Raw genomic sequence first — 23,691 nt, forward strand, 5'->3', positions numbered from 1 at the left:
CACAATGTTGCATATCTAGCTGTCTTCTACCGGTATTTTCATGCTAACTGCTCTTCTGATCTTGCTAACTGCATGCCTCCCCTCCTACCGCGGCCTCGCTGCACAAGACTTTCTTCTTTCTCTCACCCCTATTCTGTCCACCTCTCTAATGCAAGAGTTAACCAGTATTCTCTATCATTCATCCCTTTCTCTGGTAAACTCTGGAACTCCCTGCCTGCTTCTGTATTTCCACCTTCCTGACTTGAATTCCTTCAAGAGGGAGGTTTCAAGACACTTATCCATCAATTTTTGACCACTGCTTTGACCCTCTTGTGGGACGGGCATTTCAGTGGGCATTTTTTTTATTAGATTTTTGTTGCCCTTGGCCAGTGTCCTTCCTACATAACAAAAGAAAAAAAAAAAAAAACTTCCAGCAAGAAGGAAAGGCAAACGTTGATATACAGAGTTGGAGGAATTTGATTTGGCAAGGTGCAAGCATGGAAGCACAGTTTCCAAGAATGATGGGAGGGACCCTATCAGGGTTAATACCAGAAGAGCAATCTGACCTGGTGACATTTGTGGTCCCTTCTCCAGACAGGGACTCTGAGGCTGGTGCATGAGTCATCATACTAAAATCTGAATTTTGAGTGAAGGATATTCATGTATTAGGTGTATGTAGAGTTGTATTAAGGAAGAGAAGTGTCTTGAAAAGGCAGACTGTGACTGCCCCTTATGTTGTGGAAAGGGAAACATTCAGTGAATTCACAGCTGGGTCAGTGATAAGTTCACAGCACCCCCTACCACCCCAGTAAAAAGCCAGTCCAGTGCTTGAAACCTCACATTAACTGTGTGTAAAAATAATAGCTTAATATGATTTTTTTTGTGATTATCACCATACTGTGTTGGTTTTTATTCACTAATCTTTTAATATTTGAAGAATTCCCATGTATTTGTTATCTTTAAGAATATGTATAAATTTTTTTTGAGTGTTGTACATAGTCTGGAAATATATTATTTTAATTTTTGGATGTCCATCTCAGCCAGGTGAGAACTAAATATTGGAGCATTTTGGAATTATAAAAATAATGCAAGGAAAAATTCCAAAAAGGAAAAAATTCTAGACATGGCAAGGACCTTATGAAATATTACTTAATAATTAACTGCATGTTTTGTCAAAATATTATCTTTTTCCCACAGAATGTAAACAACAAATATTTCATAATACTCAACTATACTGTAACTCTCAAGATTCAAGGAACAGAAACTGTACAGTGTATATGTAAGAGAATAATAATATTTGTAAATTTATATTGAAAAATGAAAGTAAAGAAAAATACTTGCTCCCTTATGAGATCAACAAGGCTTTACATCCTACACGAGTAGAAATTTTCCACTCTTCCTCAATGTTCTCCAGAATGCCCAAATGCTCTAAAAAGGCTAACATGATGGAGGCACATTCCCTCTTTCTTGTCTAATCATATATGAAACATTTGAATGCAACAAAGAATTATTCTGATTTCTGCATCACTAAGTTCATTCAATACATCAAACTGGTAGATCATTTCTTCGCTGGAGTCACCATCTTGACATGGGTAGCATTTGTCATTAACCACACAAGGATAGGGTAGACCCATTCTTTGCAGCTTATGCAGATTTAAGACATACACACATTTTATGAAAGTTTCTAAGTTATAATCAAAATGCACCATTTTTCCTTCATATGACTTGGCAGGACTGCTACACGAACACATACCCAGAAGCCAGATGAGATTTAATTAGCATGTTGAGTATACTTCTAAGGTAATACATGTGTAGCAGTTAATCCTACAACAAACTCTATTCTCAAGCTCCATCCCCCTGTGCATAAATTTTACAATGATAATTAGCCCTAATAAGTGATTTTTAATAACATGTTGTATGCAAATTATTTTCTAATAAATAATGAAATAAGCTAAATACATACCATAACAACGACTTAAGAATTAAAATATTCTGTGCAAAACCTATTTAAAAATTAACCTAATTAATGCTAATTAGGATTTAAGTTAAGGGGAGAGTTCACCATAATCTTAAACTGCACCTAGTATTGCTTAGGACTGTTATGTGTATAACAGTACGATAATTGATAATTATCATGTAATTTCAAGATGGTTGGTCGTTTGTTTTTACTTACAATTTGTCATTATTTCACTGATTTCTTTTCAACTTTCACATAAGATACTTTTCTTATCCCAAGAAATATATGTGATTACTTTTGCAATAAATGTATTCATGTGCTTGAAAGAAATTTTCATAACCTTGAATAGTTATAATCCTTTTTTACACTATGATGTGGAAAAACGTTACATTTAATGAAAATGTAATTTGTTACATTTTTTCATTAACAACTGAACCTATAAGTCCCACAGTTTTACTGAATTTATAAAAAAAAACTAATAAATTAAATTTTATTTTATATTTGGTGTTAAGATTACAGATTCCACCCCTCTCACAGATGCCTGTAACTTGGCAAGCTTCACTAGACTAACACCTATACAGTCCAGTGTGGGTACTAACAATGAATACACAGAGTCCTTCTAGCTTCCAATAACCATTAAATGAATTGTAGTAACACCAGGTTCACCCTCCCTCACAGCTGCCACTACCTCAGATCAGCCTCCCTAAACTGCCTCCTACACAGCCTAATGCAAGGTAAACATCTACTTGCACAGGGTCCTTCTGGTCTCCTGCAACAAATCAAACAAATGAGGTCACCAATCTGTTTCACCTCCTACAGGTAAGGGAGCACTACAACTGTCAAACAATTCCAGCTTGCTGGGAAAGAATCACAAACCATGTTCTAGGAGGCACAGCTATGAAGAAGGACAACAACTAGGAGAATTATAATATTCAATGAGCTACCGCCCTCTCGAAACAACAAGCTCCCATGCTCAAAGAATATTATCTCCCCTTGCAGAAAAGTAACACTTACAACTTCCCAGAAGACAGACAAGACCACCCAGACCTGGCAATGCTCAGGGAAAAAGTAAGCTGTTACTGGACAGCAGTAAAATTATGATCTGAGTCCAAAGCTCTCAACACAGCTTTGGACCCTAGTGGCGTTTAAGGCACAAGATGATACACCAACACAGGACAACAAACAGGCGAGGTGAGGGGATTCATTGTCACAGGAGTCTAAAATGGCACCCCACCCTGTCACAACAGTTGTGACTGGTATGTTACCTACTTAAATCAACAGGGGCGGTGCTGCCGCTAACTCATATATATATACCAAGCACCCTTTAACAAGTAAATTTAATCCTAAACCGTGCCTGTGCTCTCTCCTCCCTCACCATGTCAGCCTCATTTGTCTGCAACCAACTACCTGACAGAGAAGGGATACCACCCAGACCTGTGCACCTCTCACAGGATGGGGGGAAGTCACAACGAAAAGGAAGATACAAGGGAGGCACAGGGAACAACACACAACGGCCTGCCCTGCTCCCCCACCATAAGGCAATGATGATAACATTAATCTTGCTTGCTGTACTTCCCTGAAGGGGCTAGTGGCAATTTAACTGTAGCATCATATACACAAATTTCTACTCTTCAAAGGGGTACCATTTATTTTGCTTCATTTCCACATCCTTTACACTTGCCTTCATTTCCTTATTTCCTTTCTGAACAGTTTCTACTTTTCCTTTATTTGTTTCTTCAGTCATTTTTCACCTTCAACTTCTCATTTTTATCTTCCATTTTAATCATCTTTTCTGTAATAGTCACCAACTCCTTACCTGTCTCCTTCTAGTGTGCCTCAAATATCTTTATTCTTTCCAATAACTTGTCTATCATTTCTTCCATATACAAAATTTTTCTACACTGCAGTCTATAATTTAGTTATCTTTCTTCTCCAGTAAAACCTTCAAAAGATCCCCTTTCCTGTGGGGTGCCACCCTCCACCATGTTTGTACAGAGAGAGAGAGAGAGAGAGAGAGAGAGAGAGAGAGAGAGAGAGAGAGAGAGAGAGAGAGAGAGAGAGAGAGAGAGAGAGAGAGAGAGAGAGAGAGAGAGAGAGAGAGAGAGAGAGAGAGAGAGAGAGAGAGAGAGAGAGAGAGAGAGAGAGAGAGAGAGAGAGAGAGAGAGAGAGAGAGAGAGAGAGAGAGAGAGAGAGAGAGAGAGAGAGAGAGAGAGAGAGAGAGAGAGAGAGAGAGAGAGAGAGAGAGAGAGAGAGAGAGAGAGAGAGAGAGAGAGAGAGAGAGAGAGAGAGAGAGAGAGAGAGAGAGAGAGAGAGAGAGAGAGAGAGAGAGAGAGAGAGAGAGAGAGAGAGAGAGAGAGAGAGAGAGAGAGAGAGAGAGAGAGAGAGAGAGAGAGAGAGAGAGAGAGAGAGAGAGAGAGAGAGAGAGAGAGAGAGAGAGAGAGAGAGAGAGAGAGAGAGAGAGAGAGAGAGAGAGAGAGAGAGAGAGAGAGAGAGAGAGAGAGAGAGAGAGAGAGAGAGAGAGAGAGAGAGAGAGAGAGAGAGAGAGAGAGAGAGAGAGAGAGAGAGAGAGAGAGAGAGAGAGAGAGAGAGAGAGAGAGAGAGAGAGAGAGAGAGAGAGAGAGAGAGAGAGAGAGAGAGAGAGAGAGAGAGAGAGAGAGAGAGAGAGAGAGAGAGAGAGAGAGAGAGAGAGAGAGAGAGAGAGAGAGAGAGAGAGAGAGAGAGAGAGAGAGAGAGAGAGAGAGAGAGAGAGAGAGAGAGAGAGAGAGAGAGAGAGAGAGAGAGAGAGAGAGAGAGAGAGAGAGAGAGAGAGAGAGAGAGAGAGAGAGAGAGAGAGAGAGAGAGAGAGAGAGAGAGAGAGAGAGAGAGAGAGAGAGAGAGAGAGAGAGAGAGAGAGAGAGAGAGAGAGAGAGAGAGAGAGAGAGAGAGAGAGAGAGAGAGAGAGAGAGAGAGAGAGAGAGAGAGAGAGAGAGAGAGAGAGAGAGAGAGAGAGAGAGAGAGAGAGAGAGAGAGAGAGAGAGAGAGAGAGAGAGAGAGAGAGAGAGAGAGAGAGAGAGAGAGAGAGAGAGAGAGAGAGAGAGAGAGAGAGAGAGAGAGAGAGAGAGAGAGAGAGAGAGAGAGAGAGAGAGAGAGAGAGAGAGAGAGAGAGAGAGAGAGAGAGAGAGAGAGAGAGAGAGAGAGAGAGAGAGAGAGAGAGAGAGAGAGAGAGAGAGAGAGAGAGAGAGAGAGAGAGAGAGAGAGAGAGAGAGAGAGAGAGAGAGAGAGAGAGAGAGAGAGAGAGAGAGAGAGAGAGAGAGAGAGAGAGAGAGAGAGAGAGAGAGAGAGAGAGAGAGAGAGAGAGAGAGAGAGAGAGAGAGAGAGAGAGAGAGAGAGAGAGAGAGAGAGAGAGAGAGAGAGAGAGAGAGAGAGAGAGAGAGAGAGAGAGAGAGAGAGAGAGAGAGAGAGAGAGAGAGAGAGAGAGAGAGAGAGAGAGAGAGAGAGAGAGAGAGAGAGAGAGAGAGAGAGAGAGAGAGAGAGAGAGAGAGAGAGAGAGAGAGAGAGAGAGAGAGAGAGAGAGAGAGAGAGAGAGAGAGAGAGAGAGAGAGAGAGAGAGAGAGAGAGAGAGAGAGAGAGAGAGAGAGAGAGAGAGAGAGAGAGAGAGAGAGAGAGAGAGAGAGAGAGAGAGAGAGAGAGAGAGAGAGAGAGAGAGAGAGAGAGAGAGAGAGAGAGAGAGAGAGAGAGAGAGAGAGAGAGAGAGAGAGAGAGAGAGAGAGAGAGAGAGAGAGAGAGAGAGAGAGAGAGAGAGAGAGAGAGAGAGAGAGAGAGAGAGAGAGAGAGAGAGAGAGAGAGAGAGAGAGAGAGAGAGAGAGAGAGAGAGAGAGAGAGAGAGAGAGAGAGAGAGAGAGAGAGAGAGAGAGAGAGAGAGAGAGAGAGAGAGAGAGAGAGAGAGAGAGAGAGAGAGAGAGAGAGAGAGAGAGAGAGAGAGAGAGAGAGAGAGAGAGAGAGAGAGAGAGAGAGAGAGAGAGAGAGAGAGAGAGAGAGAGAGAGAGAGAGAGAGAGAGAGAGAGAGAGAGAGAGAGAGAGAGAGAGAGAGAGAGAGAGAGAGAGAGAGAGAGAGAGAGAGAGAGAGAGAGAGAGAGAGAGAGAGAGAGAGAGAGAGAGAGAGAGAGAGAGAGAGAGAGAGAGAGAGAGAGAGAGAGAGAGAGAGAGAGAGAGAGAGAGAGAGAGAGAGAGAGAGAGAGAGAGAGAGAGAGAGAGAGAGAGAGAGAGAGAGAGAGAGAGAGAGAGAGAGAGAGAGAGAGAGAGAGAGAGAGAGAGAGAGAGAGAGAGAGAGAGAGAGAGAGAGAGAGAGAGAGAGAGAGAGAGAGAGAGAGAGAGAGAGAGAGAGAGAGAGAGAGAGAGAGAGAGAGAGAGAGAGAGAGAGAGAGAGAGAGAGAGAGAGAGAGAGAGAGAGAGAGAGAGAGAGAGAGAGAGAGAGAGAGAGAGAGAGAGAGAGAGAGAGAGAGAGAGAGAGAGAGAGAGAGAGAGAGAGTAAGAGAGAGAGAGAGAGAGAGAGAGAGAGAGAGAGAGAGAGAGAGAGAGAGAGAGAGAGAGAGAGAGAGAGAGAGAGAGAGAGAGAGAGAGAGAGAGAGAGAGAGAGAGAGAGAGAGAGAGAGAGAGAGAGAGAGAGAGAGAGAGAGAGAGAGAGAGAGAGAGAGAGAGAGAGAGAGAGAGAGAGAGAGAGAGAGAGAGAGAGAGAGAGAGAGAGAGAGAGAGAGAGAGAGAGAGAGAGAGAGAGAGAGAGAGAGAGAGAGAGAGAGAGAGAGAGAGAGAGAGAGAGAGAGAGAGAGAGAGAGAGAGAGAGAGAGAGAGAGAGAGAGAGAGAGAGAGAGAGAGAGAGAGAGAGAGAGAGAGAGAGAGAGAGAGAGAGAGAGAGAGAGAGAGAGAGAGAGAGAGAGAGAGAGAGAGAGAGAGAGAGAGAGAGAGAGAGAGAGAGAGAGAGAGAGAGAGAGAGAGAGAGAGAGAGAGAGAGAGAGAGAGAGAGAGAGAGAGAGAGAGAGAGAGAGAAACAATCCTGAGGCTTGCTCAATAGAATGAGACTGACTGAGAACAAAAATGGATAGAAGCATAAAAACAAAGGGAACGGATGGAGGAGAAATGAAAAACAGAACTGGAAGAAAATACTTTTTTCTCAATACTTCCTCTCCTTCTAATGCTTCACTCACTCCTCACCCTTGTTGCTTTTTCTCCATCCTCCCATCCTCCTCCACCCTTCCTCAGTTTCCTTGCCTCATGTACTCTCTTTCCCCACTTATGTCCTTTCCTCCTCTTTTTCCTTTCCTATCCCTTCTCCTTTTGTCTTGTCTCAAACCCTCCCTCCCCTCCTTTTCATGTGTCAGAGATAAGGGAAGGGAAAGGAAGGGAAGGGAAAGGAAGGGAAAGAAAAGAAAAGAAAAGAAAAGGGAGAGAGAGAGAGAGAGAGAGAGAGAGAGAGAGAGAGAGAGAGAGAGAGAGAGAGAGAGAGAGAGAGAGAGAGAGAGAGAGAGAGAGAGAGAGAGAGAGAGAGAGAGAGAATTTTATTAGTAGTACAGTAAAATCCCTCTCCTCTGGCATTCGAGTATCCGGCAGCTTCAAGTATCTGGCACATTTTTCCTCGAGCCTTAAAATCAATAAAAAATCAATGTGTACTCATAAAATCGATTAAAATTCCCGCACGAGGCATACTTTGTCCCCTCACCATCAGAGTGCACTGCTTCACACCACCTGCGGCCCACTGCACTGTGTTTACTCGGTGACTCAGCCCCGCGTGTGCACTGTTTATCACCTGACGCCTTCATCATGCCTAAAGTTGTAGAAAAGAGGAAGTGTGTTGTGCTTACACTTAAGCAGCTGATCAGATCAGCTGTTGATTAAGATCAGCTGATCTTTGTTATGGTAAGATGCGTGAGTGTAGGGTGGTGATTGTGGACATAATTTCACTTCTATTCAAGTATCCGGCAATATTCAAGTATCCGGCATGTCAGCGGTCCCGTTGATGCCGGATAAGAGGGATTTTACTGTAATATTATTAGTGACAATATTTGTGCTTAGTGTACTACTGCTTCAACTCCACAGCTATAGGCCTATACTCTTTCTATTCTCAGAAGAATGTTTAGACATTGGCTGAGATCCGTTAGCTACTCTGCCACATCACACAATTTCTCTTTAATATATCAGTTCTTTTTACTTTTTATTGAAATTCAAGTATTAAGTATGGATTATTTAGCTCATCAAACCATGCAGTGCTACAAATGGTTTAGGTTTCAAGATAAATAAAATAGGTTTTACATAAATATCACCACATTTGACAACAGGTTTGCAACATTGTCATTTAGGTTGAGCACTTGAGGTGCTTATCAGTAGGGTCAGGTGACTCAGGTCAGGGAGAGGAGTGGCTCAGCCTCTCGAGAGACACATCCCATGGTGGAAGCAACTCCCAAGTGCTCATGTGTTCTTCACAGCCAGGAGAAAGAAATTATTTACAACAAGAATAAGTATTTTTAGAAGGGAAGGGCCAATAGAGGTCCTATCATTGCACCCTCCAAAGTAATAATTTGAACAGCCAAAGTCACTGATGTGAGTAATACGACAGTGCGATGAATCTGGTCTGCCCTAAATTGAGATTATGCGAAATAATTATCACAAACAAATAAATTATAGAAAAATTATTCACACAGTATCATACAATACAGAGAGAGAGAGAGAGAGAGAGAGAGAGAGAGAGAGAGAGAGAGAGAGAGAGAGAGAGAGAGAGAGAGAGAGAGAGAGAGAGAGAGAGAGAGAGAGAGAGAGAGAGAGAGAGAGAGAGAGAGAGAGAGAGAGAGAGAGAGAGAGGGAGGGAGGGAGGGAGGGAAAGAAAGAAAGAAAGAAAGAAAGAAAGAAAGAAAGAAAGAAAGAAAGAAAGAGAGAGAGAGAGAGAGAGAGAGAGAGAGAGAGAGAGAGAGAGAGAGAGAGAGAGAGAGAGAGAGAGAGAGAGAGAGAGAGAGAGAGAGAGAGAGAGAGAGAGAGAGAGAGAGAGAGAGAGAGAGAGAGAGAGAGAGAGAGAGAGAGAGAGAGAGAGAGAGAGGGGGGGGGTGGACGGTCCTTTCCACCCAGGTGTTAAACCGATACCTGGTCCTGTAGAGGCACGGCAATGAAGCTCGTGGGGAGTTCCCCACTCTGCCCTTGCCCAAACGTTCTTCCAGGAGTAAAAACACTACTGGGTTACAAGCCTAGGTGTCTGTACTATGGCCACATATGGCAATTATGAGATACTTTGTTCAAGAAAAATAAATGCATCTAATGTGCTGGCAAATACAGTAATTTAGAACAAATATTTGCATTATTCCATGCTGGTCCAATTTACTTAATTTTGTTGAGCAATGGAATTTCCTTTTCAAATTAATGTCTTATGGGTAATGACCTTCCTATGTTTGTATTAAAATTTTGCATGTTTAAATAATTATAAAAACTAAATCAAAGTTTGTCAAAACCCAGTCAGAATTATCCCAGTTGACCCTAGTCTACATATGCATGGAGGAAGTTGGGATTCCTGCTCATCATTAGGTAGCACATCTGAGTATGAAAGGGTTAAATGGACTTTGCACAAGTTATTTTGTGTTCATTTCATGTTTCATTATTTACTGACAAGTAATTTCTGTTCACAATATGTTGCTAGAAACCAATTACTAGGGACAATTAGTTAATTATTGCCTCAGATTTAAGCACAAGAGGCTGAACTTAAGAATGGTTGTCACAGGAAGAACTATTCTACAAGTTGTCTCAGAAATGTTGTATTCAACATGCTGGTTGACTCTCACCCCACTCCTGGTCTATTATGGTATGCTCCCAGAGGAAGCGAGGCATTAGATATATAATCAATAGACAGAAAAGTCAGAAGACAAAAAGATATGTTAACTAAGTTTTTCAAAGGAGTCTTAACCTATAATACCTAATATCCCCAAAGTGATATATAAATAGATCTAACATGCTTCCATGAGCCAGAAAACAAAGAAAGCATACTGGCAAATACATGATTCAATGAATGAATTATATAAAAAAAAAAAAGTAAATGAAAGCATGGATAAAAAATAAACAAAGAAATAGGCAAACAGACAAATGAATGTTTATTTATGCTCATACCCCTGAATGATAAGTTTCCCAAGACTAGAAGTTCTAGTCCAGTCCTTATATCTTATGTTAGTTACCTTGTACTTCTCACTGCCAACCATCTTGACCACAAGGTGAGTCACATCCTGATGATAGCTGTTGGAATAGATACCAGACATCTGCTGGACCAAATGCTGCAGCTTCTCCTTCTGGGGCTTGGGGAAGCCTGTGGTAGTGATAACAATACCACTCATGGCTGTATTGTGTAGTGGTGAGGGAAGGGCAGGGATTGGTTCCATGCGGTGAAGACAAGAAAGGATGCATCGTGGACCTACCACACTGCAGGGAAAATAAACAAATGCATATAGGCTTACAATGAACTCTCCATTTCCCTTAATTCACAAATATTCATTGAGTATGAAAACATTCATCATTAAATCACTGGTTGTGATAACACTATGTATCAAGTTAAATTCTTTAACAATACATTCCACATAAACAGGATCGCTGAAGTTTTCACAGCAATCGTTTTTGTTATCTAAACTTCAGCAATAACATTGTCATAAACATTCAATTTTGTAAATGCAAAAAATAAATAAAAGAAAATATATGGAAAATATTGAAAGTTGTCTTGTTTTGTTCTAAAGCCTCACCCACTCACATAGACTTGGGGCATGATACCAGGTATTCAAAAGCTTCTCCTTCAAATGGGTCACAAATAAATACATCTTCTTTGGTGGGGGTGACTTGCTTGCAGTCTCCAAGCGACAGCCACTGCCTGTTGAACTTTTCACATGCCTGCCAAAAAAAAAGTTGGAGGGATGTTGTCTTCAAATTCTATTTTCCAAAGATTCTTAACACACGCATGTATGCACAGATGCAGACACATATACCCCCAGACACACATAGACATAAATATACACAAAATATTTCACCTGGTAAGCACAGAGCAATATGTTGGAAGGGGAGTCCTCATCCAGCTTTACAAAATAGAGATTGACATTGTCCTCCTGAGAACATATGCTGGAACATATGCTGGCCTCCATCACAACACCTGCACCTGCCAAAAAACAAGAATAGATCCTTCCTCTGTAAGATTTTGTAACAGAAGCTAGTTGCTACAAGCAAGGTTAGGAAAGAGAATAAAATGGCATGTCTAGGTTAGTGAGTCCACAACAAATATCACAGGAGAACAAGTTTAACAAGTCAGAGTTCAGACAAGCAAGAGATCAGGTAGACAGGATGGGAACAATCAGTAGGAAAATTCAGTAGTGTAACACAATACCTCACTCAATCCTAATAACAGACATGATAAACATACACTTAATACAATGAACTGGAAAGATAATAACATCCCACAATGCAATACACACACATACACTAATGGTTGAAGATAACTGCCACTTTCAATTAACATAGAAGTTAGGTATGTGAAAATAGCTTAAGCTTGAGAAATAGTCTCCTGAAAAATTCCCCATCTTTGATTGGTGTGTCCTCAATCAAATGCTGGGTTTATAAAGCTTAGCACTTAAAGTAATTCATACTCACTGTTCTTCTGGATCTTACCTAATCAACTACTCATGTCCTAGTTGTAGTGTGGCAGCAATCAGTTTAACATAGTGAAGAAATAAATCATTCATAGTGTTGTCATCCAAAATAATTTGACTGTGCACCAATGCCCACAAGGAATAGCATTTGAAAAGTGAAGGCAAGAACATATATGTGTTCTCCTGAGAACACAGACACATGACACGTTCCATGCAGCACCGTCTCTTTCATCTCTAAAGCTCCATGTGCACAGCCACAATAATCATCACAGCAGCTCAAATAATACAAGTTGTAGCATTATCATGATGCATAATTGTTGTCTAGCATCGAGTCATGACAGTTGTAACGCCCTTGGACCATCACAAGAAGTTCACATTGACCTTAAAACTCATGGAACTCAATATATTTTGTAGCCAAAGTAGCTTTACTGTTACATTATCATGACATTTTCATGACAGTAAATCTGCCATGACATCATGATCATCACAACAGCATCATGACATCATTATGACTGCCATAGGTGTGTGTCACAACAAAGCATTTCTGAGGATGTTGTCACAATGGACCCATGAGTGCATCAGGACAGGACTATGTATACAGCATAGACCTAGGCTTTCAACACAACATTGCCACAACAGCCTAAATATTTGTAAACACACATACAGGACAGCGGCTGAGTTGTTGGTGCTCATATACATAATCTTGTACATACAATATTTTCCTTAAACTTTAACAACCACAATTTGGAATCTTATGGATGGCCCCTGGTCGAACACACCTTTCTCTGAACACAGAGAAAGGCAGAAAGCAACATAAGGTAGTATCATAATCGTAATTGTTCAGTCACAGTTATGATCACTGATAAACTGATGTGATATTTTCTACTCTTCTGTGTTGGTTTGAGCTGCAACTTGGACCAAAGCCTGATATATTGTTACAACTCAGATTCAGTTCCTCTCATAGATGTCACTAATTCAGGTCAGCTTCCATAAGCTGCCTAACATAGCTCAGTGCAGGGCACACATTCATGTATGCAGGATCCTACTGGTCTCCTGCAATAATTAACAAAAGTGAGGTCACCACTCCATTTTCACCTGAACATGGAGAAAGGAATAAACAAATGCTCAACAGACTCTGAGCACACTCCACTTCACTGAGAAAGAATTGTAAAAACCACATGCTAGGGGGGGCATAGCTAGAACAGAGGACATACAAGTATGAGGCTTAATATTCTGCAAGCTACCTCACACTAGAAACAGAACCACCAACACACTCAGAACATTATATCCTTCTGTTGGCAAGCAGTCTATTTACAGTCTCCCAGAGGATAGGCAAGTACCACCTATAAACAGTAAAACCCGGGGAGAGAAGAAACAACCACTAGCCAATAAACCTACACAATTACAAAGGATGGGGCTCCCAACCCTACACAATTACAAAGGGGAGGGGTGGCAGAGGGCTGTTGTCCTGCTCTTGTCACTCTCATCACTAGTTTGTTCTACAAAGACAATTCTCTTGCGAAAGTTATTGTAGGCTAACACAGGGGCTGGATCAAAACAAATCATTCACTGAGGTAGAGCCTCTCTTCCTCTACATACCCCTGCAGTCTCAACTCTTAAAAAAGAAATGGTAAATTAAGTGTGGACAGTTAACTTGAGATTTACACAAAAATTACTGCAACTCTGGCGCCTAGCTCATACATGTAAGAGACATGCCCACTCTCTCTCTCTTTCTCTGCATTCATTTCATTATCTTATTTCTCTGCTCATTATCCTTTCTCCAACTATCTTACTGTGCATAACAATATACCCCAAAATGTATAATAATAAAAAAAAAAAGTTTTTTTTTTTTTTCTGCTGGTCAGAACATATTCTTTACATCAAAATATCCAAATTACAATTTTAAATAGAAGTATTATATCTGAATAAGTCATGATATACATTTTTCTGCTGCAGTCATTGTTTGTATTAGATCAAATATCCAAACTCCAAATGGGGTTATTTAAGGAGAGGACCATAACACTCTACACATTTAGGAGTACTGTTTTTTATTATCTTTATGGATACTTCATTGAAGTTTTCATCACATATTAATAGTTTCCATCATATAAGGAATTTTTGTTAGGTGATGCGTGTAGGTTAGGTTTAGTTAGATTAGGTTATGTTAACCCCTAAACAGTAGTGATCATCTATTTAGACGCAACCTGGTGGCTTGCTCACAACGGTGATCATCTATTAAGGCATGATTTTTCGCGCCCAATTTTGAATTCAGGCTCGTATTCCTCTCAGATGTTCTGGAGACAAGTGGCAATTAAATCACTGGGGAGATGAGTGAGTCTCTCCAGGGATAGAGGTCTCAACTGTGATTTCTGGAGCTATGGAGGAGGTGTCTGGCAATTCACGTGACATGCCGGGTGGAACTGGTGCTTTCTACGTGATTTCTGCCACAAATGCCACAGTACAGCAGCTTTGAGATCTGTGTGAGAGAGAGAGAGAGAGAGAGAGAGAGAGAGAGAGAGAGAGAGAGAGAGAGAGAGAGAGAGAGAGAGAGAGAGAGAGAGAGAGAGAGAGAGAGAGAGAGAGAGAGAGAGAGAGAGAGAGAGAGAGAGAGAGAGAGAGAGAGAGAGAGAGAGAGAGAGAGAGAGAGAGAGAGAGAGAGAGAGAGACCAAGGTATAGCATAGTAGCCAGAGAGAAAAAAAAAAAAAAATAAATAAATAAAAAATAAATATTTCAAGGCAAACAAGGTGTGTTAGAAGGGCAACTTGCATGTATGTGGCTACAACAGCAAAAGCAAAATAAACAAAACTCTCTTCACCAGGAACATCTCCCTGCCACATGAAGCCTTCCTGCAGCACAACATGTCACCATGTCCAGAAATCTTTTCTTCATTTTCTGACAGTAGATTTTGCCTCAGCTCACATACAAAAAATATGAGTTTATTTTCATTATCTCTATTACTAAAAATATCATGCAGGAATAAGTAGACATGTAATATCTTCTCATACTGAAAATTCTATTTTACCTCATATGTGGAGACCTTCAAATTACAATATACCCCAATGTTTAAGGGTTAAATTAGGTTAGGTATGGTTAGGTCAGGTTAACCCATAGTGTTTAGTACGTATATATATATACACATCTCTTAGGGAAGTTTTGAGCCATATAACAATTCAATTTTGTTTGCATATGACTTGTCACTAACAGTAACAAAGAATATTTTGACAAGTCAGGAGTGAATGTTTTCATATCTATCTTTTGGGTTTGAAGTTATTATAGACTGAATATTTCTGTAGGATTTCAAGGGATTATTTTATTTTCTTGATGCCTATGTTAAGATGCATAAAATATCAAAGCAATAAAGTGAAATTGAAAGCTCCGGTATTGGAGAGGGATAAAGATTTTGGTTATAAATATTTTGGTGCACTGGCATTGTGGAGTTGGCTACACAGGGCAGACTGCTGTGTTTCTCCAAAAATCATCACTTAAAAAGGGTGGGTTACTTTCTCCCAGTAAGTTACTTAACAAATATATAATAAGTAAGGCATGAGAAATAGGAAACAAGATTTCACAGTAATCGGAAAGGAAAACTAAGTCGTAAAATTCATAGTATCCTCTTTCCTTTGAGAACTGTATAGAAACCATGGCGTTGAACTGTGGCGTGATGCCAGATGCACATCCAACCATTTTGTTGAATACACAATTCTTGTTTATTTATAGGTATTTGTAATGTACACTTATTTATTACACACATTATATGGTTGTGGAAAGTGTATGTAAAGGTAAAAATAAAAGCTTTAAAAAATATAAAAATAAAATTCCACATCCCTAGTCTGATATCATGAGCTCTGGGAAGGGAAAAAAAATCAAAGAATCAAAATCACAAAGTAGCCACACTTCCATTCATGGCATGGGAATAACATATAAATGAAATGGTTTATTTTTCTCATTTTACTGGGTAGGTTGAAAAAATAAATAAATACAAAAATGCAACCTGACAAGACTTCTATCACTGATAAAGCACAATGCTGCACAAGTTCAGTCAGGTCAGGTAAGGTCAGGTCAGGTTAGGTTAGATCTAGTTAGATTAGGTTAGGTTAGGCCAGGTCAAGTCATGTTAGGATTACCTTCTTTTAAGCTATCATCTCCATTCAATTAACTAAAATTATCATTTTCGTTTTTCCTGCCCGTAAACCCCACTTCCCAATGAGTCCCCAAGATAAAAGCGGGATGAGAAGAGATGAGGTAAAGTAAAGTATTTTTGACGTATTTTAATAAAAAACAATAACAAATATCATAGTTTTGTACTCAAAATGCAGTTTGGTCCTATTGTAAAAATCTACCATACAAATTTACTTAGTTTTGTTCTCAAAATGCAGTTTGGTCCTATTGTAAAACTCTATCCTACAAATCTACATAGTTTTGTACTCAAAATGCAGTTTGGTCCTATTGTAAAAATCTACTCAACAAATTTATACACCAATTAACAAGATATTTTCTTAGAATAAAGTATTACTGATGTTAAATCAGCAATATAAGAATTAGTACTGGCATCACTTTCATTATCTACAAACAATCAATATAAATAAATTACTTATCTCAGCATATAAATACTAAAATATTTATTTGCAAATAACACATACAATTTTAAAATAATCAATTCAAGAAATGAGTGCAGTAAGTTTCAAGATGACTTTAGAAATTCACAGGAATGAAGCAATAAGTGGTTGCTGAAATTTCATTCAGAAAAATATAAATGCTTGCATATAAGAAGTAAAAAGAAAATTGAATGGGAGTATGAAATAAACTATGATCTATAGGGAGCTGAACCAGTTAAAAACATTGGTGTTGCTATGGATCAAGATTTGAAATTTGAAGAACATATTAAAAAGCCAGTGAAATAATGAGTAAAATCAACCCTTTCTAATTTTTTTTTTTATTATGTAGGAAGGATACTGGCCAAGGGCAACAAAAATCTAATAAAAAAAAATACCCACTGAAATGCCAGTCCCATATAAGGGTCAAAGCAGTGGTCAAAAATTGATGAATAAGTGTCTTGAAACCTCCCTCTTGAAGGAATTCAAGTCATAGGAAGGTGGAAATACAGAAGCAGGCAGGGAGTTCCAGTTTACCAGAGAAAGGGATGAATGATTGAGAATACTGGTTAACTCTTGCGTTAGAGAGGTGGACAAAATAGGGGTGAGAGAAAGAAGAGTCTTGTGCAGCGAGGCCGCGGAAGGAGGGGAGGCATACAGTTAGCAAGATCAGAAGAGCAGTTAGCATGAAAATAGCGGTAGAAGACAGCTAGATATGCAACATTGCGGCGGTGAGAGAGAGGCTGAAGAGTCAGTTAGAGGAGAGGAGTTGATGAGACGAAAAGCTTTTGATTCCACCCTGTCTAGAAGAGCAGTATGAGTGGAACCCCCCCCCAGACATGTGAAGCATACTCCATACATGGACGGATAAGGCCCTTGTACAGAGTTAGCAGCTGGGGAGGGTGAGAAAAATTGGCGGAAACGTCTCAGAACACCTAACTTCATAGAAGCTGTTTTAGCTAGAGATGAGATGTGAAGTTTCCAGTTCAGATTATACGTAAAGGACAGACCGAGGATGTTCAGTGTAGAAGAGGGGGACAGTTGAGTATCATTGAAGAAGAGGGGATAGTTGTCTGGAAGGTTGTGTCGAGCTGATAGATGGAGGAATTGAGTTTTTGAGGCATTCAACAATACCAAGTTTACTCTGCCCCAATCAGAAATTTTAGAAAGATCAGAAGTCAGGCGTTCTGTGGCTTCCCTGCGTGATATGTTTACCTCCTGAAGGGTTGGACGTCTATGAAAAGACGTGGAAAAGTGCAGGGTGCTATCATCAGCGTAGGAGTGGATAGGACAAGAAGTTTGGTTTAGATCATTAATGAATAATAAGAAGAGAGTGGGTAACAGGACAGAACCCTGAGGAACACCACTGTTAATAGATTTATGAGAAGAACAGTGACCGTCTACCACAGCAGCAATAGAACGGTCAGAAAGGAAACTTGAGATGAAGTTACAGAGAGAAGGATAGAAACCGTAGGAGGGTAGTTTGGAAGTCAAAGCTTTGTGCCAGACCCTATCAAAGGCTTTTGATATGTCCAAGGCAACAGCAAAAGTTTCACCAAAATCTCTAAAAGAGGATGACCAAGACTCAGTAAGGAAAGCCAGAAGATCACCAGTAGAGCGGCCTTGACGGAACGGCGATCAGATAGAAGGTTGTGAAGTGATAGATGTTTAAGAATCTTCCTGTTGAGGATAGATTCAAAAACTTTAGATAAGCAGGAAATTAAAGCAATAGGACGGTAGTTTGAGGGATTAGAGTGGTCACCCTTTTTAGGAACAGGTTGAATGTAGGCAAACTTCCAGCAAGAAGGAAAGGTAGATGTTGACAGACAGAGCTGAAAGAGTTTGACTAGGCAAGGTGCAAGCACGGAGGCACAGTTTCGGAGAACAATAGGAGGGACCCCATCAGGTCCATAAGCCTTCCGAGGGTTTAGGCCAGCGAGGGCATGGAAAACATCATTGTGAAGAATTTTAATAGGTGGCATGAAGTAGTCAGAGGGTGGAGAAGAGGGAGGAACAAGCCCAGAATTGCCCAAGGTAGAGTTTTTAGCAAAGGTTTGAGCAAAGAGTTCAGCTTTAGAAATAGATGTGATAGCAGTGGTGCCATCTGGTTGAAGTACAGGAGGGAAAGAAGAAGAAGCAAAGTTATTGGAGATATTTTTGGCTAGATGCCAGAAATCACGAGGGGATCTTGAAAGGTTTTGACATTTTCTGTTAATGAAGGAGTTTTTGGCTAGTTGGAGAACAGACTTGGCATGGTTCCGGGCAGAAATATAAAGTGCATGAGATTCTGGTGATGGAAGGCTTAAGTACCTTTCGTGGGCCATCTCTCTATCATGTATAGCACGAGAACAAGCTGTGTTAAACCAAGGTTTAGAAGGTTTAGGACGAGAAAAAGAGTGAGGAATGTATGCCTCCATGCCAGACACTATCACCTCTGTTATGCACTCAGCACACAAAGACGGGTCTCCGACACGGAAGCAGTAGTCATTCCAAGGAAAATCAGCAAAATACCTCCTCAGGTCCCCCCAACTAGCAGAGGCAAAACACCAGAGACACCTTCGCTTAGGGGGATCCTGAGGAGGAATTGGAGTGATAGGACAAGATAAAGATATGAGATTGTGATCGGAGGAGCCCAACGGAGAAGAAAGGGTGACAGCATAAGCAGGAGGATTAGAGGTCAGGAAAAGGTCAAGAATGTTGGGCGTATCTCCAAGACGGTCAGGAATACGAGTAGGGTGTTGCACCAATTGCTCTAGGTCATGGAGGATAGCAAAGTTGTAGGCTAGTTCACCAGGATGGTCAGTGAAGGGAGAGGAAAGCCAAAGCTGGTGGTGAACATTGAAGTCTCCAAGAATGGAGATCTCTGCAAAAGGGAAGAGGGTCAGAATGTGCTCCACTTTGGAAGTTAAGTAGTCAAAGAATTTCTTATAGTCAGAGGAGTTAGGAGAGGTATACAGCACAGATAAATTTAGTATGAGAGTGACTCTGTAGTCGTAGCCAGATGGTGGAAAACTCGGAAGATTCAAGAGCGTGGGCACGAGAGAAGGTTAAGTCATTGTGCACATAAATGCAGCATCCAGCTTTGGATCGAAAATGAGATAGAGAAAGTAGGAGGGAACAGAAAAGGGGCTACTGTCAGTTGCCTCAGACACCTGAGTTTCAATGAGGAAAAGAAGATGAGGTTTAGAAAAGGAGAGGTGGTGTTCTACAGATTGAAAGTTAGATCTTAGACCGCGAATGTTGCAGAAGTTAATGAAGAAAAAGTTGAGGGGGGTGTCAAGACACTTAGGGTCGTCGACAGAAAGGCAGTCCGACCTGGGGACATTTATGGTCCCCTTCCCAGATGGGGACTCCGAGGCTGGTGTAGGAGTCGCCATGATGATTTGAAAATTTTTGGGTGAAGGGTGTGTGTGTTATTAAGTGCTTGTAGTTTTGTGAGGAGGAAGAGAGTTGTCTTTAGAGGGCAGGCTGTGACTGCCCCCTTGTGTTGTGAGACACAAAGGGAAACGTTCAGTGAGGTCACAGCTGGGTTTAATGATAAGTTCACAGCACCCCCTGAACAGTGCTTTAGATCTCACTGGGAGTAATTATCGTTTCGGCAGGTGTCTACTGCCTCCTCCTCATAATTCCATTATGAGAACAAATTGATATCATTATATAAGTGCATCCATCTCACTGCAAAAAAAAAATAAATAAAATTAATTAATTAATTAATCAATTAAAAAAAAAATCTCAGTGAAGTACTTGGGTCACATATAACACAGTGGTATATAGTAAACACTCATTATATTGGATCCCGTTTTATTATCTTTCACATTTATCGGACATGTATGGCCTACAAACCATCTGATTTACTAGACAAATGTCAGTAAATTTGGCAGAACATCTGATCAGCATCGGCAGCAGCAGTGAAGGAGTGAGTGAGGATGGGAGGGAGAGGAGAGTGTGGGTGGTTGTGATGGTGCTGGTGAGCACACACTGCACCCACCAGGGTTGCACTGTCTACCATAATTATGATATTTCATGCATAATTTGGTGTTTGCTATCTGCCATACATCATATGTCTTTTTTTTATTATGAAATCTGGTTACTGTACTGTATTTTCATACCTATGGATAGTCAGGGTAGGAAATGAAGTTTCTAAGCAGTTAGTCATGGGTCAAGCCAAGTTAAGAATAGGATGAGAGATGGGTTTGGGAGCAAAAACTAAAAAAATTCATATATATATTGTAGGTGTGTGGCTTAATATGATAAATACATTTTTGCCTACATATAGTGTTTTAATTATTTTCATGAGAAAGAAATTGTGTTAAATAAAGAGTTATTAACAGCCATAATTATAGCAACCTTGTTTATATTTATTACTGTTAGTTTACCTTATGGATCAGAAATATCCACATTGCCACTTTTAGCAATCTTCACCTTTTTCTGTCAGTTGCTTCTCCACAATTAGTCTGATATAACGAGGGTTTACAGTACATCTTTACTGTATCAGTCTCTAGAATTATTATCATTATATATATATATGTATATTCACCATTTCATATATCCATCCCACATGCATGTGTTCATATATTTATCCCACGTGTGCCCATGGCCTGCCAGCCTATTCTATTTTAACCTTTCTCCTCCTTCTCTACCTCTCAAGGGAATTTCACACCCACTTCCAGTCCATAGGGAAAACACCTGTGTTACTCTCAGTCCTTCTCGCTGGTCACTGGCTAAAATAACAATATCTCTCATTGGTCATTTCCTCTCCCCCAAAACCAAAACATGGTCCATTTAGCTCAGATAAATACAAATTACAGCCCACATGGTAGCAAGCTCTCAGTCGAGTCCTGTCCAAGAGTCAGTCATGAGCAGTCAGTGTTGCTCTCTCATTCAGTTCTGCTCAGTCACAGTCAGTCTTGAAAGACGCTGCTTAGTCATCATTTCATGTCACTTCAGAGAAAGAGAACAATCAATTGTCACATTACAATTTCGTCTCGTATCAAGTGTGTACATTCTCTATCATTAAATCAAGAAGAACTCTCATCATACTTGTCTTTTACTCACACACACCAACTGTATTAACTTATACCCAAGACCTCCAAGCTACCAGAAATACCAAGCTCACAACTGGTCCTCCATGCTACCAACACATCAAGCTCCCCATCTGACCCAGAAGTGGCAAGCATCATCAGCTGGGCAAATTCATCATCATCTAAACTCAAACAGTAAAAAAGAGGAAAGGAAAATTATCTAGAACAAGTGGTGATTGCATCAAAATATCAAAACATTATCACCACAAATTATTCATTCCTCAGATATTAATTTCTATCAAATTTATTGTTTCCTCTGTGTATCCAGGTTAGCTCGCATCATGATGGTCTGCAGGCAGTGTTCGGAGGAAGGAGAGTGAAGGATAGGAAGAAGGGGGGGCGGGGTTAGACGCAATTTCATTAGCGAATGCATAAAACAATGCCTCAGCCAATCAAAATAATATTTAAAAAAAATAAGCCAATTGGCAGGCTGTATTCTGCAAGGTGGGAGGGATGAGCTTGGTTTTGAATCAGTCTTGGAAGATGGCTCAGTGTGGTGGCAGTGAGTGCAATTACTTTGAGGTGATAAAAAATTTCACAGCAATAACAAAGCTTAGCCCCTTCCAGTTCTTCCCACTGAGGACTCCAGTAACGAGGAAGAACCAGAGAAGCAATAAGGCAGGTTAGGTTAAGCTTAGTTAGGTTAGGTTTAGTTGGTTTAGGTTTAATTAGGTTAGGTTCAATTAGTTTAGTTAGATTTGGTTAGGTCAGGTTGTCAGGTTTAGTTCAGCTTAGTTTTTTCATTGTCATGAGTGAAGATGAAACTACATTTTTCTGGTAGATTTTGGTGGTTTTTGGATGAATCTCTGCTTGTTTTCGTCACAAATCACTGGTTTACATGTGTGGAAGTGTATAAAAAAAAAAATTAAATATATATATATATATATATATATATATATATATATATATATATATATATATATATATATATATATATATATATATATATATATATATATTTGCAGCAGTAATAGTTACTACATTCATTGAAAGCACATAAAAATCTACCAGAAAAATGTAGTTTTTATCTGAAAATGTTAGACAGATGCACATATAAATTTACCAATAAATTTAACCAACTCTATAAATCAATGATAAGATCATAATTTGACTTTACAAGTCCAGTCCAGTCATGAGTCCCTACTCAAAAGACTTGCTGGAAAAAAAAATAGCTGTTCATTGTGGAACAACAAGACAAATCCAAAAAACGAAGAACCTCTCCTGTCCTGAAACGCTAAGAAAACTAAAAATACTCCTCCTCAGACATTGCCTTTTAGGAGCAGATATAAATGAGATGCACAAGATGCCTAATGGGCATTACAATAACAATACTTATAATATATGGGATACTACAACATACCAAGGAACAAGACTGATACTCTCAGTGGGCCTTTTTCTTTTGCACTTTTCACTGCCCTTGGACCACCATGTCCCTAATACATGAAAAAAGAAGAAAAAAAAACAGTACATTGCTATATCTGATTAAGAAAAAGGAGTCATTTCCACTGAAGGTGGTCATGTCATGGAATAGCTTGTTCAAAGGAGAGGTAGGTGCTGAAACCTTACATACCTTGAAAAACAAGTAGGATTAAATGTGAGGGGCATGAAATATTTTTGATGACTTCATGGCAGAGCTTATCAGCAGTGGCACAAGAACCGTGAGGATCCTGCACTGGAAATCTATTCTAAGATATATCAGCATTATTCCAGACAACTTTCAATTACAATTGTATCTGTATACGTAGCCTTAGACAATTGTTTACTAATGTTCATCACTGTATATGCCGTGTGTGTGTGTGTATTAAAGTGCCAGTGATATATATATATATATATATATATATATATATATATATATATATATATATATATATATATATATATATATATATATATATATATATATATATATATATATATATATGAATTCACTGGCACTTTAAATTCCACCGGACTTTGAAACCAGTATCTCTGTAATACCCTTCTACTATAATAACATTCTACTCACACAAGCTAGTTAGATTCCAATGATCAAATTCATGAATTTCGGGGCGACAGGAACAAGAGCAACATACTGTTTAAATATCCTGCTGCTTTTATCTGCCTGGAGTACATTACACATTAGGGACACTGTGCACCGCTTTCTTGTGACTTACTGAATTATAGGCACCGCGAAGTAAATAAAATACCTCTACAAGCAGACAAAGACGTCTTAAATGTTCTGCTTAACTGTCCGTGTTTCAAATACGAAGAAAATTAAGAAGTGACAAGAACTCGACTGTTGGCTCTCCCGCTCTTCACCTCCTGGCAATGTTGCCAAGTCAGGGACTTTACCTACCATCCTTAGATCTTCACTGCTATCCCATTAACTACTGTACTTAAAAGTAAAAAGAAAAAAATAATAACTTCAATATCAGCATTTACAGTTAAAAATCTTTGAAAATACAGTATTCTG

At 39.9% G+C, this 23,691-nt stretch overlaps 1 protein-coding gene across 8 annotated transcripts in view; it reads right to left on the bottom strand.

Moving 5' to 3' along the window:
• The window catches only part of LOC135093109 (DNA topoisomerase 2-binding protein 1-A-like), a 164,594-nt gene extending 141,042 nt beyond the window's left edge, over positions 1–23,552 (bottom strand). For 3 of the 8 annotated variants that reach the window (XM_063992047.1, XM_063992015.1, XM_063992055.1), the window contains exons 1-4: positions 23,312–23,551; positions 10,954–11,078; positions 10,680–10,816; positions 10,117–10,357 (exon numbers count right to left, since the gene is read on the bottom strand). In XM_063992047.1, the coding sequence (XP_063848117.1) occupies positions 10,117–10,357; positions 10,680–10,816; positions 10,954–11,078; positions 23,312–23,351 (543 nt within the window). In that variant the 5' untranslated portion in view covers positions 23,352–23,551. Of the gene's footprint in view, positions 1–10,116; positions 10,358–10,679; positions 10,817–10,953; positions 11,079–22,809; positions 22,971–23,244 lie in introns of those variants that run through there. The other 5 variants (XM_063992025.1, XM_063992039.1, XM_063992031.1 and 2 more) reach the window with 5 other exon arrangements.
• Positions 23,553–23,691: the final 139 nt, after the last annotated feature.

Source organism: Scylla paramamosain, chromosome 3 (assembly GCF_035594125.1).
Source record: "Scylla paramamosain isolate STU-SP2022 chromosome 3, ASM3559412v1, whole genome shotgun sequence".
NCBI classification, from domain to species: Eukaryota; Metazoa; Arthropoda; class Malacostraca; order Decapoda; family Portunidae; genus Scylla; species Scylla paramamosain.